This window comes from Genypterus blacodes, unplaced genomic scaffold, assembly GCF_046128005.1.
Source record: "Genypterus blacodes isolate CSIRO-AG114 ecotype Tasmania unplaced genomic scaffold, CSIRO-AGI_Gbla_v1 ptg000012l_1, whole genome shotgun sequence".
NCBI lineage: Eukaryota > Metazoa > Chordata > Actinopteri > Ophidiiformes > Ophidiidae > Genypterus > Genypterus blacodes.
In genome coordinates this window covers 1,015,233-1,029,678 of record NW_027466826.1, presented here as the reverse complement: position 1 = coordinate 1,029,678, position 14,446 = coordinate 1,015,233, and the positions used below count along the sequence as shown (strand labels likewise).

Below are 14,446 nucleotides of genomic sequence, written 5' to 3'. Positions count from 1 at the left end.
CTTTAAAGATGATTTCACTCTGAGACCATCAGGCAGCTTATTGAGACCTTATCAAGATGCTTCATCTTGTTTTTCCTTTCATCACTATCTGTCCTATCCTTTTACCAATTTACCCTCAGTATCAGCAATGTCTTTGTTTGCAGGTATAAAAACTCAACAAATTATAGAGGACAAGGTATTCTCAGTACATACGTGTGCTTTATTTGTGGTTGATTGTTTAATTGTGGATACAACAATCATTTATGGAAACAATTTTCAGCCGGTATCTGTATCCTTTGATTAAAGTGTTACATTAGGCAAATGACAGACAGTGGAGAGCATGCAGTGTCATAGGATACAGTGAACACTGCTCAAATCAGGAATCAAGTCAGGATTCTTCATCTTTATTCTTCATCTCCATCAAAGCTCCTCTACACCATGGACACCATCATCCACTGTGGATACAACACAAGCATAAATCACTCCACAGCTCTATCACTCCCTATTTCTCAACACCAATGAATATTCACCTCCAAAAAATTCAACTCTATCTGCCCAGAGTTGTTCTTGTCCAGCATCTTGAAGGTCTCTGTTGTAAATCAAAAGAGTGAATATCAGAGACACACGTCTTGCGTCTGGAAATGTCTGTATCTGATAATGAAGACAAAAACTTACTAAAGAGTATCTCTAAGCGAATCAGGCAGCACACAAAGTTGTCATAGTCAATGGTGAGACCCGGTTCACTGTAACGGGCCACAACTATCTGATGCAGAGCATTGTTGAGGGAAAACCCTGTGAACAAACAAAGGTGATACGGCCCGAGAAAGTTTATCACTGTCAACAAGGCAAGGCACATGTATATATACACACACATACAGTTTATAGCACAGTTCAAACACAAAGGCAATTCAAAGTGCTTAACACAACATTTAAGGGGCCACGTACAATAAGAACAAAAAGCAACATTTAAAAACTAAACTACGAAACTAAAATAACGTAAAATCAAGTAAAAAAATTCTAAAAATAAAAAATGACATGAAATTAAATAAGTAAACGAGTAAATAAAAATAGCTGAGGCCTCTAAATTGGACCGATGTTATGTGCATGTGAGAGTGGCTCAGGGTTTTTGAATAATATGCGGGTGCTGATAGTTTGTCTTATCTTCACAATAGTGCTAGTGAAGAAGGAGGCAAAGTCACTACAGAGGAGTTCAGGTGTGACAACAGTCTGTCAACAACAGTGAATAAAGCACATGCAGCATTGGGTCAATGTGGTTAAAAAGCTGCAGCACAAAACGTGTCTGCCAATCAATCAGCCTGTGCTATAATTGTCATGTATATAATATTTTTTGAACCATATTTTTTGCCTGTAGCATCTCACCAGCATCCTCCACTGCCAGACGCATCTCAGAGGAAGAGATGCAACCACTTTGGTCTACATCTCTCTTTTGGTACAGTTCCTGTTAGACAAACCAAATATATTATCCACTGTTAACATTCTACTGATTCTTTAATGTAAACTGGATCTTTAAAAAATAAAGCAACAAACCAAGAATTTCTCAATTTTACTCCACAGGATCTTGAATTCAACAAGTCCCAGTTTGCCGCTTCCGTCTTTCTGTGAGGAGAATGTTATGGAATATACCAGAAATTCTGTGCAGTTGAAATGAATTATTTTTTGATTATAACTAACAGAACTACAAAAAGAGGAGGGCAGCTGTAAAGGATACGTCCAGCAGGTTGACCATGTTGCGGCATGTTGTCAGGCTAAACCCATCTGTTTTGAGATCAGATCCTGAAGGTAAAACACAGGGACAAATTAATACCATTGTCAAGTTACACATAATTTACCTGCAAAGTAATAAGAAATGATCCACCCTTACGCTTTTTAATCACTTGGTTGAGGATCCGTCGTAGCTCAAATGGTGAGATCTCCATATCCTGAGAAGCACATGACACATTTCAATCAAAACAACAATGATGTCACACCTTTTCTGATGCAGTGTGTTATTATTTATGAAGTTGATATGTAGCATACATACGTGCCCAGCGAGTTTTCCAAACAGGGACTTGAACCTGTGACCAATGTCGTCTTCATCCACATCAATCTAGAAAAGTTCAGGTTCAATTTTTTATCTAACAATTTCAATACGGATCTTTCTTAGTAATTTACACAAAAATAACTGAAGTACTATTCTTTTACCTCCTTGATATGACAGTCGACAGGATCATCAATCTCACTGAAAATAAGCAATAACTCATGTTATACAACCAAACAAATGGGTCTCAATCTGAAACTATTCAGATTATTCTTGTTCTCTTTATATATAAGTAAGTATACATTTGAATGGTGGACATTACAATTTTCACTGGTGTATTTTTACTTTTATATAAAATAGGATAATGGTGCTTAATCCATTATATCATGAATAGAACATACTGGAAATCAGCCTGTTTCTCTGTGAAGACCCGCATGTAGAAGTCTCCATTCTTGTTAGGTTCAAAGGTCGAGGGGATGATGAGGTATTCCCCTGGTGGGAGACAAAAGTGGGAGCACACTTCTCGCGTGTTGGTGAAGCTCTCGGATCGTGCTGCTGATCTGTTGTGTAGGAAGTAATCTCTCTTTAGGTGCACCTGCTTCTTGCCTAAGTGCTGGAAAATGACACGCAGAATGTCGTCACACGAGGGCGTCACAAACATAAATCTCTTTAATACCTGCATGACAGTTTGAGACACAGACTGATTGCTATATTTGCATACATACCTCATCAGGAAGCTAAAACACACACAAACACACACACACACACAACACGTAAGAACAGGAGCAAATGTTACTGGTACTTTACTGTATGCTTTCTTCTGGAACAATCTCACTTCTACAGCCAACTTACAGACAGCTGCTCACCTCATAGATGGCAAAGCCAACAGTTTCCATATCCTGCCCCATTTTCCTCATTCGGCGCTTGTTCTTCTGCATCAAACCTATAATGGCAGTGCAACCCTCTTCACCATCATCAGGGTCATCATCCAGCTCCTCCAACTTAATGACAAACTGAGGGTTCATCCAGAAAGAGTCTAGGAAGTAAAGCCAGACGTCAGCAGATCCCATAACCCTAGAAATCTAAAAAATGCATAAACGAGAAGCGGATTCAAATCTCTATGATATGGATCTGTACTTGGATAGTTTCTGCAGCCACCAGCTGATACACCCCTTCTCCACGTCTCCTCAAACTCTGACTCCGCCCATTTTTTGTAGTCATCGCCTGTGAGTGCATCAGGGGTGAGGTTGCAGATCTCAAGCCGGGAATATTGGACCAGGAAGTCAGAAAACTCCATCCTATGGGGAAAGTAGGAGGGAAACATGAACTCAAACATGAACTCAAAGTAGCACCAAGTTACAATATACATTTTCACTTCAACTTTACCAGAATTCTCCATCTTCAGCGTTGTTAGACAGTCTTGCCCGATCCTCACCGCTCACATATTTCCACTCATGAGAACTGGAAAAAAACACAAATTCATTCCCAATTAGAACAGCTCAGGCACAGAGAGGACCACGGGGGTGAAGCTGAGTCACACACACGTCAAACTATGTGGAGAAACAACACAGACAGAGATGACATACAACCAAATGGAATGTTCTCCACCTACACCTGTCGCAAAAAAAAAAGCTCTTTAAGACTGTGTGTGTTACTATGTTTTGACTGCGGAGCTAACCACTCTGTGTGTGTGTGTGTGTGTGTGTGTGTGTGTGTGTGTGTGTGTGTGTGTGAGCAACCATAGCACACAGCTCTACTTTTCACCTGTTGGACCAAAGGAGTCACAGAGTTAAGCTTGGGCTTATTTTTGGGGTTCTGCTGCTGATGAAGAGAAGAGTGATGGTGCATGTGTGTGTGTGACATTTTTGTAAAAGCAAAAAAAACAAACACGTTAACAACACCTAGTAGGCAGAGTTCATATGGGAAAATACCCACTTGTCGCTCCATGATCCAGTCCACTCCACCTGACCCCAGGGGTTTCTGATCCTGATCAGCTGCACATTCCGTCCATTGTAGCTCACCTTACACAGAGTAAAGGATCAGCACATCTCAACCAGAAAGTATTACTAAAAAAAAAGGCCAGTAAACCAAACTGCAACTTCAGCATTTTCAAATAGGCATACATGACAATATTAGATCATATTCAATCTTTAGTAAGAAGATGTAACGAATGGCTATATGAATGAATTAGTAACTGACAACTGCTGCAGTCATACAGTTAAGTTACATACTAACTTCCCATTTCTTCATTCAACATGAATATTATCTGAATTTGGATGCAAACAGGAAGTGTGTTCCAACATCCAGTCAGTGTAGACAGAATTGTTTACACGCTACATATTTTTGTCAAAGTAAAACACACATCAAGTGTCAAGTGTGTTTCCTCCATGTTAGACTCAATAGGTATAATTATTATTCTTCCAGGTCCAGATACATTTAAGAATTTCCTAAAACAAGTTAAGTCATTATTTTAGTTAGGTATAGTTTGTCTGGGCCTAGTTTGGCCTTGATGGAGGTATGTGCTCTAATGAGTTTGCTAGTCTCTATTTGATTCATCCAAAAACTAGACACTGCAAGGAAGTTTTACATCTACATTCTATTTGACAATTATGCTTTAAGTATTATTATACATTATTCACAAGATAGAGTACATTATCTGTTTATGTCCAAAAACTATATCTGTAACATTCTTACTGAGTAGAAAATAAGTTGATGGGTGCATTGGTGGAGTCATCCTTAACAAACCAACTTAAGAAACAAACCAAAAGTGTACTAATCATGGGTTTATCGATTGATTTATTGGGTGGTGTGTACCTGGTCAGCTCCAGTCACAGAGTAGGCGTGGCCCTTCACCAGCTTCTTATATGTGACAGCCTCTGAGTCAGACGAGTTGGTGATCTGAGAGGGCGAAGAAAGTTGGTATGGTAAAAGAAAATCCCATCAGGACAGACCAGACAAGATGACAGAGAAGATGAAAAGAGAGAACAAACATCAATGGAGCATCCCAGGAGAGAGCCTCTGTCCAGGGCTTTTCTGATGATTTTGAAAAGGTGAGGATCGGCTTTGCGCAGATCGTGGTTCTCTGCGATGCCTCCTGTGAAGTCCTCAAAGCCCTCGGTGGTAGATCCTCCACTCAGGGCCTCGTAGCTGCCATTTAACCTGAAGAGAGAGACTGTTAATGAAACATGCGACCAGAGCGAGAGTCAGAATGAGATCCTAAAGAAGGCTCCATACTTGGCATAGGCTTTTTCCAACAGGGCGCTCCAAAACTCTGATCCCTCTGCTGAGTGAACAAACAGCAGCTCTCCATCTTTAGTTGGCAAACGGTCGTCGACCACGACATCCACCCACTCTCCAAACTGCCAGAACTGAGAACAACCAAGAGGAAAAGTGAGAAAACCAAAGCAGTCTATACTGGTTCAGTGGTCAGAGGAGAGGATGTACTGATTCTCACCTCAAAGTGGAAGATACCGGCGTAGTTCTGATCAAAGCTTTGATCATGTGGTACAATCCGAGACAACACCTGCTTATTAAGTGTCAGAGAGGCGATGGCAGCCAGGAGCCAGCAGTCACCTGAACACATAGATTAATAAAGATGAATCCTGTGTAACGCCTGGATTTACTGTGCGTGCATTGTGGATTCACTTTAGCCTCAGGACACACCTCCAAAAGACAGAAGGTATTTGTTTTGTTGGCACACACCTCGATTAGGGCAAAGTCAACTCTGTTGTTTTTACTCTTACAAGCTGCTGACAAAAGGAATCCAGTCCTGCCCACACATACATGTAGAATACATGACGCAGGGCAGAGCAGAGCCTTTTTACGAGGATTTATAAAGTGTAGATGTGTGACTGCCAAAGAATCAATTTAAATATTGACATTCAGTTCATAACATAATCATTTTACTGTTCACAAAGTGGATCCCCTTCTAGCTTGCAATGTAAATGTAGCATTAGATTGAGACTCAGATCACACTGGCAGGAAAAAAACAACTGTAAATATGTAATTGTGAAATGCATTTGAATGTGATTTGGCATGTAAGTACATATACTGTTTATATCATAAACACTTTACACTGTAATATATTTCTTTAGAATGTCTTACCAAGTGCTCCTTGACATATGTCAGTCCTGGAAGCATTTGCAACAATGAATTGCGGATTCTGACATAAGTCCTGAGGGAGAAAAGAAAAATTGGATTCATTTCGTCTTCAAGTTTCTCCCTAGAGCGATTGCACAGCATTTGGTCTCCATTCAGTGCTAATTTGAATGTCTGTGTGTAACTGAATCACTGTGTACTCTACTACTACTACTGCTGCTACTACTACTACTTATGTCATACTGAATAAATCTCCATACACACCTTGGGTCTTGTCCATTCAACGCCACGGGTTTTGTAGGAAACTGGTCCAAGATCTTCATACCCTAAGGACGAGGGCAAAGCCTCAAAGCATTCATCCTCAAACAGCCGTCCTCTGTCCAGACAGTCTCTCCTCAGCGCCTCAAAGTCCTGGTTGAGGTATTTCACTGCCTGAGTGTTGGACCCAATCCCGTGAGCTCTCTCTCGTTGATGCTGAAGCTTGGTTGCTATTGCAGACATGATGAAGCTTTGCTTGCTCTCTACCTGCTCTCTACTTGACTGTCTACCTGCTCTCTACTTGACTGTCTACCTGCTCTCTTTGTTTATGCAGTCAGTCTGTGATATGTACAGCTCAGATGTCTCCACTCCCCACCCCTTACTGTTAAAACCAACCACAAAACTGGTTCTTGCTCACAGCACTCAGGCTACATCTAGTGTAAGTTGATCTGTCTGACACAGTCAAAAGTAGATCAGGACTTTAAAGTGAAATACAAAATAAAGGCTCAACTGTTACTGTTTGTAATGTTTGTAAACAGTAGTTTAATGAATGTGTCTGTGTGCAGTCTTGGAATGTGGTAAGGTGAGATTTAGTTTGAAAGGCAAACAACCATGTGTGTGTGTGTGTGTGAGCTCATCATCATTCAATATTCAAATACTAGCAACACAATAAATGACAATAAAAGGGAGAATGTCTATGTCTATGTGTGTTAACAAGAAACACTAATACAATATTTATTCATTTAATTATTTGGTAACACATTTTTTAAACTGCCAGTTGAAATTATTTTTACCTGCTTTTAACAACATACAAAACAGATAGAAGGAACGTGATTTGGGAATTTGGCCATTTGGAACTTAATTTCTGAAGTTTTTTTAAAAGCTGTAAAGCTCTTTGTGATTACTTTTTATTTAAATAAGGGTTCTTTTTAACAGCATGATACACGATATGTGGTGCCGTTTTGTTAATGGTCATGATATGTCATTCAACACATATGCCAACAACAGAAATAATAAATTCCAAAGCAAACTTGAAGTTGCTCTGATGCTTCTTTCATGGCCAATATATGGAGGTCAACTTGGAGGGGCAAATTGTGACCGGGGTGCTGCTATTCTGCAAGTTATCACATAGAACGTTAAGTTGTCAAAATTAGTAACAATGTAAGGACGAAAATCATGAAAATCGCTCTGCAGGTATCACACAGGCATCCTCGCGCGTCCCCAGGGTTAGAGGATCATTGCCAGGCACCACCACTGTAAAAGGGAACGAAATATACCATGAGTTCCTCAAATTAAGAAATAAAACTAACCAGTAGCTTTTTTTATTCACTCATCTTACACACCTGTTTCATGTCCAACGCTATCTTCCCTGAGTCAGATTTGTCCAGAGCCTTGAACATTTCTGGTTCAAACACAAAAAAAAGACTTGGTGGTCAAACAGGACTCTGCCCTGGTGGTGACCAATCAAAGGAAAGGCAAATGCGTCTTGGTACAGTGCCAACAGACTCCCTCAATCACTCACTCACTCAATGTAGAGATCAAACAATCAGGCCTGTGACCTTTATTTGTGTTAACACCAAACACAGATTTTCCCCATTTGTGGCTCACATGACCAGAACTTTTTCCCACACTTTACCTTTTTTGCACCACTGTGTAAATGATCAATTCAACTTGTATCAGTGTATCAGGTGGCACTTACTGAACAGCATTTCCATTTTGATGAGGCAGCCAACAAAACTGTCAAAGTCTATGGCATACTGTACGTCAGCATAACGACCAACAAGGGCCTGCAACACATCACTGTTGACATGGAAGCCTGAGGAAGAAGTACAACTATCATCAGTCACAACACACATGCAGCGCCATGTTAACAGATGTAGATCAATCCCACCCTGGAGGAGATCAAGGGTGTCAGGCTGCTCATGGAACAGTTTGGTTTTGCAGCCTCACCCATACTTGTTTGGTTTCTCTGACAAAAGATGAACGAATTCAAGTCCTCAAACTGGCTCATCCAGTGTGTCTAATTAACCGCCACAGGTCACACACACACACAAACACACCACCATGTGTAGTATGATATATCCTGCAGCAGTTGTTGGCAATGGTCAGCTCATAAACCACGAGCATGGAGGAATAAGCACATTAAGGAATGTACTGCCTCTGCAAAGATAGTGAGTTCACGTGTTGCATGTAATACTTTTTTGTCCCGTCCTTTCAGTAATAACCTGATAAACAGGTATATTAACTACTGGGATCATCTGCCAATGTTACAAATATGGACTGAAGTCATGTTGCTTTTGTGTCACATGTATTAGGAAGGATTCACCCACCCAGCTGCAGAGTTAATAACACCTCATGTGACTTTAGTGACTTTAGTGATTCATTGAAGCAGTGTGAAATAATGAATAAGACGACCTTTAACAACAAAATACAACACTGTACTGTGTGGCCTTGGTGGAGGTATGTGCTGTCTGAGTGGCTTCTAGGTTTGAATGCATTTGATGAAGTATGAAATAAGGTTATAGAGTGTTTGAAAGTGATTTACCTGCTTCAGTCACAGCACCTCTCATCTCATGGGAACTCATGGTGCCAGAGTTGTCTGAGTCATAACTCTTGAAGATCTCCTGTGCGTGCGGCAAACATGTTTGGAATGATATGTAGCACAGTTACAGACAAGCACACAGTGGTGAGATAAATATTACCAACATTCCTTTCATATCACTTGAATCAGAATTTACCAGGTATTTCTGGATTTTCATCCAAAGCGTATGGAATTCGAGGAGTCCTAACTTGGAACTTTCATCTTTCTGGATAACATTAAGGTTACTACAAACCAGACCATGTCAAACCCAGGACACTATTTTTCTTCAATATTATTTCTAAACTGGATAACAATTTGAGTTTGAAACCATCATCAGTAAATTGGAAGGGAATTTGGGGATTTGGGGAAAAGGTTGAATGTAATTCAAACAGGATACATCCAGTAGATTGATAATGTGTCGACCTGTCTCAAGGGTGAAGCCATCTGTCTTGATTTCGGATCCTGAAAGACACAAAGGCATGAACTCCAAAAACATGAAAAATAAAAGCCCCAAAATGTCCTTCAAACAAACATATCTATGCACTTACTCTGTAAGACAATTCTGTTCAAAATCACAATCAGTTCAGAGACTGAAACCTCCATGTCCTGTTTGAAAAGAGTGTATTAAAACACATGTAGTTATATTTCCTGTTCCAAGCTGGTTTAACATTAAAATGATGTCTCCTCTATCAGAACTTACTTGGCCAGCAATCTGCTGGAACAGTTGCTTGAAATGCGGATCCACTTCATCGTCACTGACCTCGTCCTAAGAAGGAAACATCAGCACCTCTTATCACATAAAAGTACTGATTCTTCATATTTAATGTACAATTCATGAAGATTTATGAAGCATTCCTTTTATTCTATACTATCATACTTTGTAAAATGTAATTTTCAAAACTACTACTGCATTTAATTGGGTCTTTTGTGGTGAATTGGTACATAACTTAAGCTTGGTAAGTCAATTTTACAGTGTAAATGAACAAAGCAGCAACATCAAATGAATGTCAATGAGTAAAATATATTTCACATTATAAATGAACAAAAGCAGATTTCTTACCTCCTCTATTGTAACATCAATATCTTCCTCCAATTGACTAGAAAATATAAACAGACTGTTAAAGAACTTTTTTTTTGTTGCTTCTCTCCTTCTCTTCACCACAGCCTATGATGCGATTTGTCCTAGCCTAAATTGCTGTTTGACATCATCCTGTAAAAAGTGTATTTACCCTATGAGATCATCGCAATTTCAACAACAATAGTAATTATAATACAACCTTCCTTCTTTCTCTCTATCCCTCTCTCCTTTTTACAAAATGATCTCCAAAATATCCTATAATTGTATGCGCAATGTCATGTAAAATGTTTGTTTCAATAATGACAGATAGCAACAACAACAAAAGAACTGGAATAACATTCATAGTAGGTTATGACTGAAACATAGTGGTTTTCTAAGCAAGGAAGTTCACCTCCATGTTTTGTCCACTAGGTGGCTGTATTAACTCAGCTGTAGCTTGATAAAACCTCTTTACCCTGTAGCAGCCTGTTTCTCTGAGAACACCCGGAGAACAAAGCTGCCATTCTTGTGAGGCTGGAAGGTGGAAGGAACTATGACATATTCTCCTGGCGGCAGCTTGAAGCGGTCACACACTTCACGCATGTTGATGAAAGAGCTGCTCATCGCCACGGCTCTTTGTCTCAACAGCACATCTGCGCCCAGGTGGACATTGCTGCGACCTTTGTACTGAAAATGTATGCAAAAGGGAAAAACTTCAGAAAAGAGCATTGGAATTCACGGACAACTTCTGCAAGAACGATGAAGAAGTGACACACCATTTCTGGAACCTGTAAAGAAAAAGAAACATGGAAAGAATGTTAAAACAAAGTTGGATGTAAAGTCAAATGTCGAAAAGCTCAGTGAAATATTGCATACGTCTGTAATACCTCATAGATGGCGAAGCCTATAGTCTCTGGGTTGCGGGAGAGCCTACGGTACCGTCGTCCATCCTTTTGCATCAGCCCCACAAGAAATGTGCACCCGTCCTCCCCATCCAAGGGATCGTCGTCCATATCTTCCAGACGGACCACAAACTGAGGGTTGGAGGAGAAAGTCGCTGGAACAGACACAAAGAAACATACACAAACATAATTAACATAGCAGTGCTTGATAAAGGGGGATGCTACCAACTTCACTCATGAAATATAGTTCATTTGTGTTGGAGAGCACTATTAAGCATGAAATGTAGAGTCCTGTACCTGGGTTGTTGCGGCAGCCGCCAGCAGTGGAGCCCACCCTCCACATCCCTGCAAACTGGTAGTGGTTCCAGTGGCTCGTGCCATCGCTCTCCAGTGCGTCTGGGGACAAGTTGCAGATCTCAAGCTTGGAGAACTGTCTGGTGAAGTCTGAATAGGACATCCTGAGCAGAGGAACACAAGGAATGTCGGCCACACAGGATTTAATTTCTCTTCCCAGTGGTCACTCTAATACTGAAAGCATGCTTTGGTTGAGGCGTAAGTTTCTTACCAGAACTCTCCATCGTCAGCGACATGATTCAACTTTGATTTCTCATCTTCAGAGACGTCATTCCATTCACGGGATCTAATTGTTACAAACAGTCATGATTTAAGGAAAGTAGTGGAACGAGACAGATTGTAACTGTTGGGTAATGGATGTAGGCCCAAATAGATATACAGTACCCATCACTCCAAGGCCCGTTCCACTCCACCTGACCCCATGGGTTCCTGACGCGGACAAGCTGAATAGGCCTGCCATGCAGATGAACCTTGCAACAGAGCACAGTGCAATTTGAATGTACTACAAAAATGTTTTAGTTGTTTTTGTAAACATTATAAAGCATATACTGTACCTCCTGTGCAGCAGTGACAGAGTATGCATGTCCTTTCACAAGTTTAGAGGCTGTAACTGCCTCTGTCTCATAGGAATTGGTGATCTGAAAGCACCAGAGGGCAAAATACAAAGTTAAGGGCTTGTTTGATGGCTTACAGTATTGAAGCTATATTGTTATTGGTGTTTCTGATTGGTAGATCAGCATGCAAATCATTGTGAAATTGAGACGTGCCTCAATGCAGCAACCCAGCAGGGAGCCCAGCTGCAGAGCCCTCTGGATGATTTTGAAGAGGTGTGGAGGAGCTTTGGCCAATTCGTAAGTTTCTGCGATTCCTCCTGTGAAATCCTCAAAGCCCTCTATGGTGCTTCCTCCTGAAAGCGCCTCATAGCAGCCGTTCACCCTGTCACACAGCAATATCAACATATATTTCTTCTACCTGTTTTACATACTGTACATTTAGTTACATTTACATTTAGAGTAATACTGTCTCCCTGATAATCATGGGTAATGTGGGTGAAACCTTGAATCTTTCCTTACTTAGCATAGGCTTTCTCCAGCAGGGCGCTCCAAAACTCTGAGCCCTCTGCTGAGTGAACAAACAGCAGCTTTCCATCTTGGACGGGCAAGCGGTCATCAACCACCACATCCACCCACTCGCCAAACTGCCAGAACTGAGAATAAAACATTGAAGGAGTGCACATCCAGCAGAGAACACTGACCCCAGGCACAATACAAACTTCACAAAGCATTACAGAGACCACTCTTTCAATTCAAGGATTATTACCAGCATTCACCTAGTTCAATAAACTTTCTGCCATCTAATCCTTGGAAATCACATCCTGCTCTCTGCTCATCACACCATAGTGTAGTACTGTAAGCTCTAATATCAGAATGAAACTCAGCTATGAAATGAAAAGGTCAATTAGTAAGTGAAACCTTCATCTGACCTGGAAGTGAAATATTCCAGCATAACCATCAGTAAAGCTCTGCCCAGGGGGAACCACGCGAGCCAGGATCCGCTGGTCCAGAGTCAGAGAGGCGATGGCGGCCAGAAGCCAGCAGTCACCTGGGCAACACAAGCAGATACATGATTGCTTGTGCTGAGATTGGGAAATTGGACAAGAGGGATATACAGCAACAACAAATCAAAGGCTTTACTGAAAGGGTTTGTGGTTACTTAGGCATCACACACGCACAACCCCCACCCATCCACCCATTAATACATCTATCCATTCATCCATAGATCCATTCCATTATTGACCAATGTGGACTTCAAGTTGAAATCACACTCATATTTTAAATATACAAGCAGCGAAATCGAACTGTTGCATGTTTCTCAAGACTAAATCTCCTGACAGATTCAAATATGTGCTTAGTATGTGTCATATAAATCACACTGCTTGAATTATTTATCCCACGAAGTGCCGCACATAATGCACAGCTAATAAGTATCTCCATTCATTATTCATCCAGCCTCTTTCCTCTCACTTACCAAGAGCTCCTTGGCAAATGTCAGTTCTTGTGGCGCCATTATCGATGAACTTGGGGTTAGAACACAGTTCCTATAAGGGGGACCAACCAAAAGACCCGCAGTTCACATCATAGGAATTTTGAGTGCCATATATAGATTTATCACAAATCATGGAATCGGTTTTGGCAGGGAACTAACAAATTCGGTTGTTATAGTACATTGTTATACGTTACAAAGACATATTCTACATTTCAACATTAAAGCCAACTTACTTTACTGTATACCCTGATCACAATACATCGGTGAAAAGATGAGTATTCAAGAATATGTGCTCTAGCAACTTGATGCTGATCTATGTAAACATTATTACACTATCCATGCAAGCATTGTTGTGTCAGTCACACTCTTATCCATTGTCAATCATCACCAGAACAGATGAGGTTTTCATTTCTCTTGTTCTAATAACTAGTACAATACCACATCTTCTATGATCATATCAATAAGTTATGAAATCTGCATCTGCCTGACTATAGACCAAAATGTAGTATCAATAGCCTCTTCAAACACCATCAAGTTGAACAATTGAGTTTTAAGCATTAAGTTTGCAGCTACTCTTTCTAAAGGTAATGTCTCTCAGCTTTCATTTGAATACTTTTGCATGGAGGTACTCGTGGATTTTGCTCTTGTATGCGGAACCTCGGCTGATCAAAAATACAAAGATCTCGTGTTGCACTGATGATCCACTTTAAGTTGTAGTAAAATATACAGAACATGATCATATTTCTCATTGGGTTTTTGATATGTTTGCTTTAGTGTGGCTCTCACCGTTGGCCTCTTCCAAACCACGCCCCTGGTCTTGGATGAGTATCGTCCAAGCTCATTGTAGCCCAGGGATTTGCTCTCTGCCGGAAAGCTGTCATCCTCAAACAGGCTTCCGTTCTCCAGACAACGCTGACGCAGAGTCTCATACCCCTGGTTAGAGAACTTTACCGCTCGCTGGTTGGTGCCAACACCCTCTTCCCTCTCTTTCTCATGGGCCAGTCGTCCTGCCGTGGATGTCATTATCACCTGTGAAGTGTGTTTGCTGTAGAATCCCTAAATTGCAGGATTGATGTTCCTGATTGGGAAGCTGGCCTGTCCGCTTGCTGAACACGTTGTATCTGTGTCCAAGC

At 40.8% G+C, this 14,446-nt stretch overlaps 2 protein-coding genes across 3 annotated transcripts; both read right to left on the bottom strand.

Annotated features, from left to right (window-relative positions):
* Positions 1-184: 184 nt before the first annotated feature.
* LOC143011398 (calpain-2 catalytic subunit-like) lies at positions 185-6,748 on the bottom strand. Of its 2 annotated transcripts, XM_076164256.1 has the most exons (21): positions 6,380-6,748; positions 6,122-6,191; positions 5,472-5,590; positions 5,252-5,385; positions 5,008-5,176; positions 4,832-4,915; positions 3,953-4,038; positions 3,404-3,478; positions 3,155-3,315; positions 2,884-3,053; positions 2,743-2,754; positions 2,419-2,630; positions 2,182-2,218; positions 2,021-2,086; positions 1,862-1,919; positions 1,709-1,773; positions 1,528-1,596; positions 1,360-1,438; positions 655-771; positions 510-568; positions 185-434 (listed from the first exon to the last, which is right to left on the bottom strand). In XM_076164256.1, exons 1-21 carry the CDS (start codon positions 6,614-6,616, stop codon positions 411-413), a joined length of 2,103 nt encoding a protein of 700 aa, XP_076020371.1. In that variant the 5' UTR covers positions 6,617-6,748; the 3' UTR covers positions 185-410. The 2 variants fall into 2 exon arrangements, with proteins under 2 accessions (XP_076020371.1, XP_076020378.1); XM_076164263.1 differs by lacking the exon at positions 2,743-2,754.
* Positions 6,749-7,311: 563 nt separating this feature from the next.
* On the bottom strand, positions 7,312-14,446 carry LOC143011387 (calpain-2 catalytic subunit-like). The gene is made up of 21 exons (XM_076164245.1): positions 14,100-14,446; positions 13,296-13,365; positions 12,751-12,869; positions 12,341-12,474; positions 12,035-12,203; positions 11,822-11,905; positions 11,652-11,737; positions 11,479-11,553; positions 11,211-11,371; positions 10,899-11,068; positions 10,788-10,799; positions 10,487-10,698; positions 10,015-10,051; positions 9,655-9,720; positions 9,503-9,560; positions 9,352-9,416; positions 9,112-9,180; positions 8,919-8,997; positions 8,073-8,189; positions 7,717-7,775; positions 7,312-7,627 (listed from the first exon to the last, which is right to left on the bottom strand). The coding sequence occupies exons 1-21, from the start codon at positions 14,334-14,336 to the stop codon at positions 7,601-7,603; spliced, it is 2,106 nt and encodes a 701-aa protein (XP_076020360.1). The 5' UTR covers positions 14,337-14,446; the 3' UTR covers positions 7,312-7,600.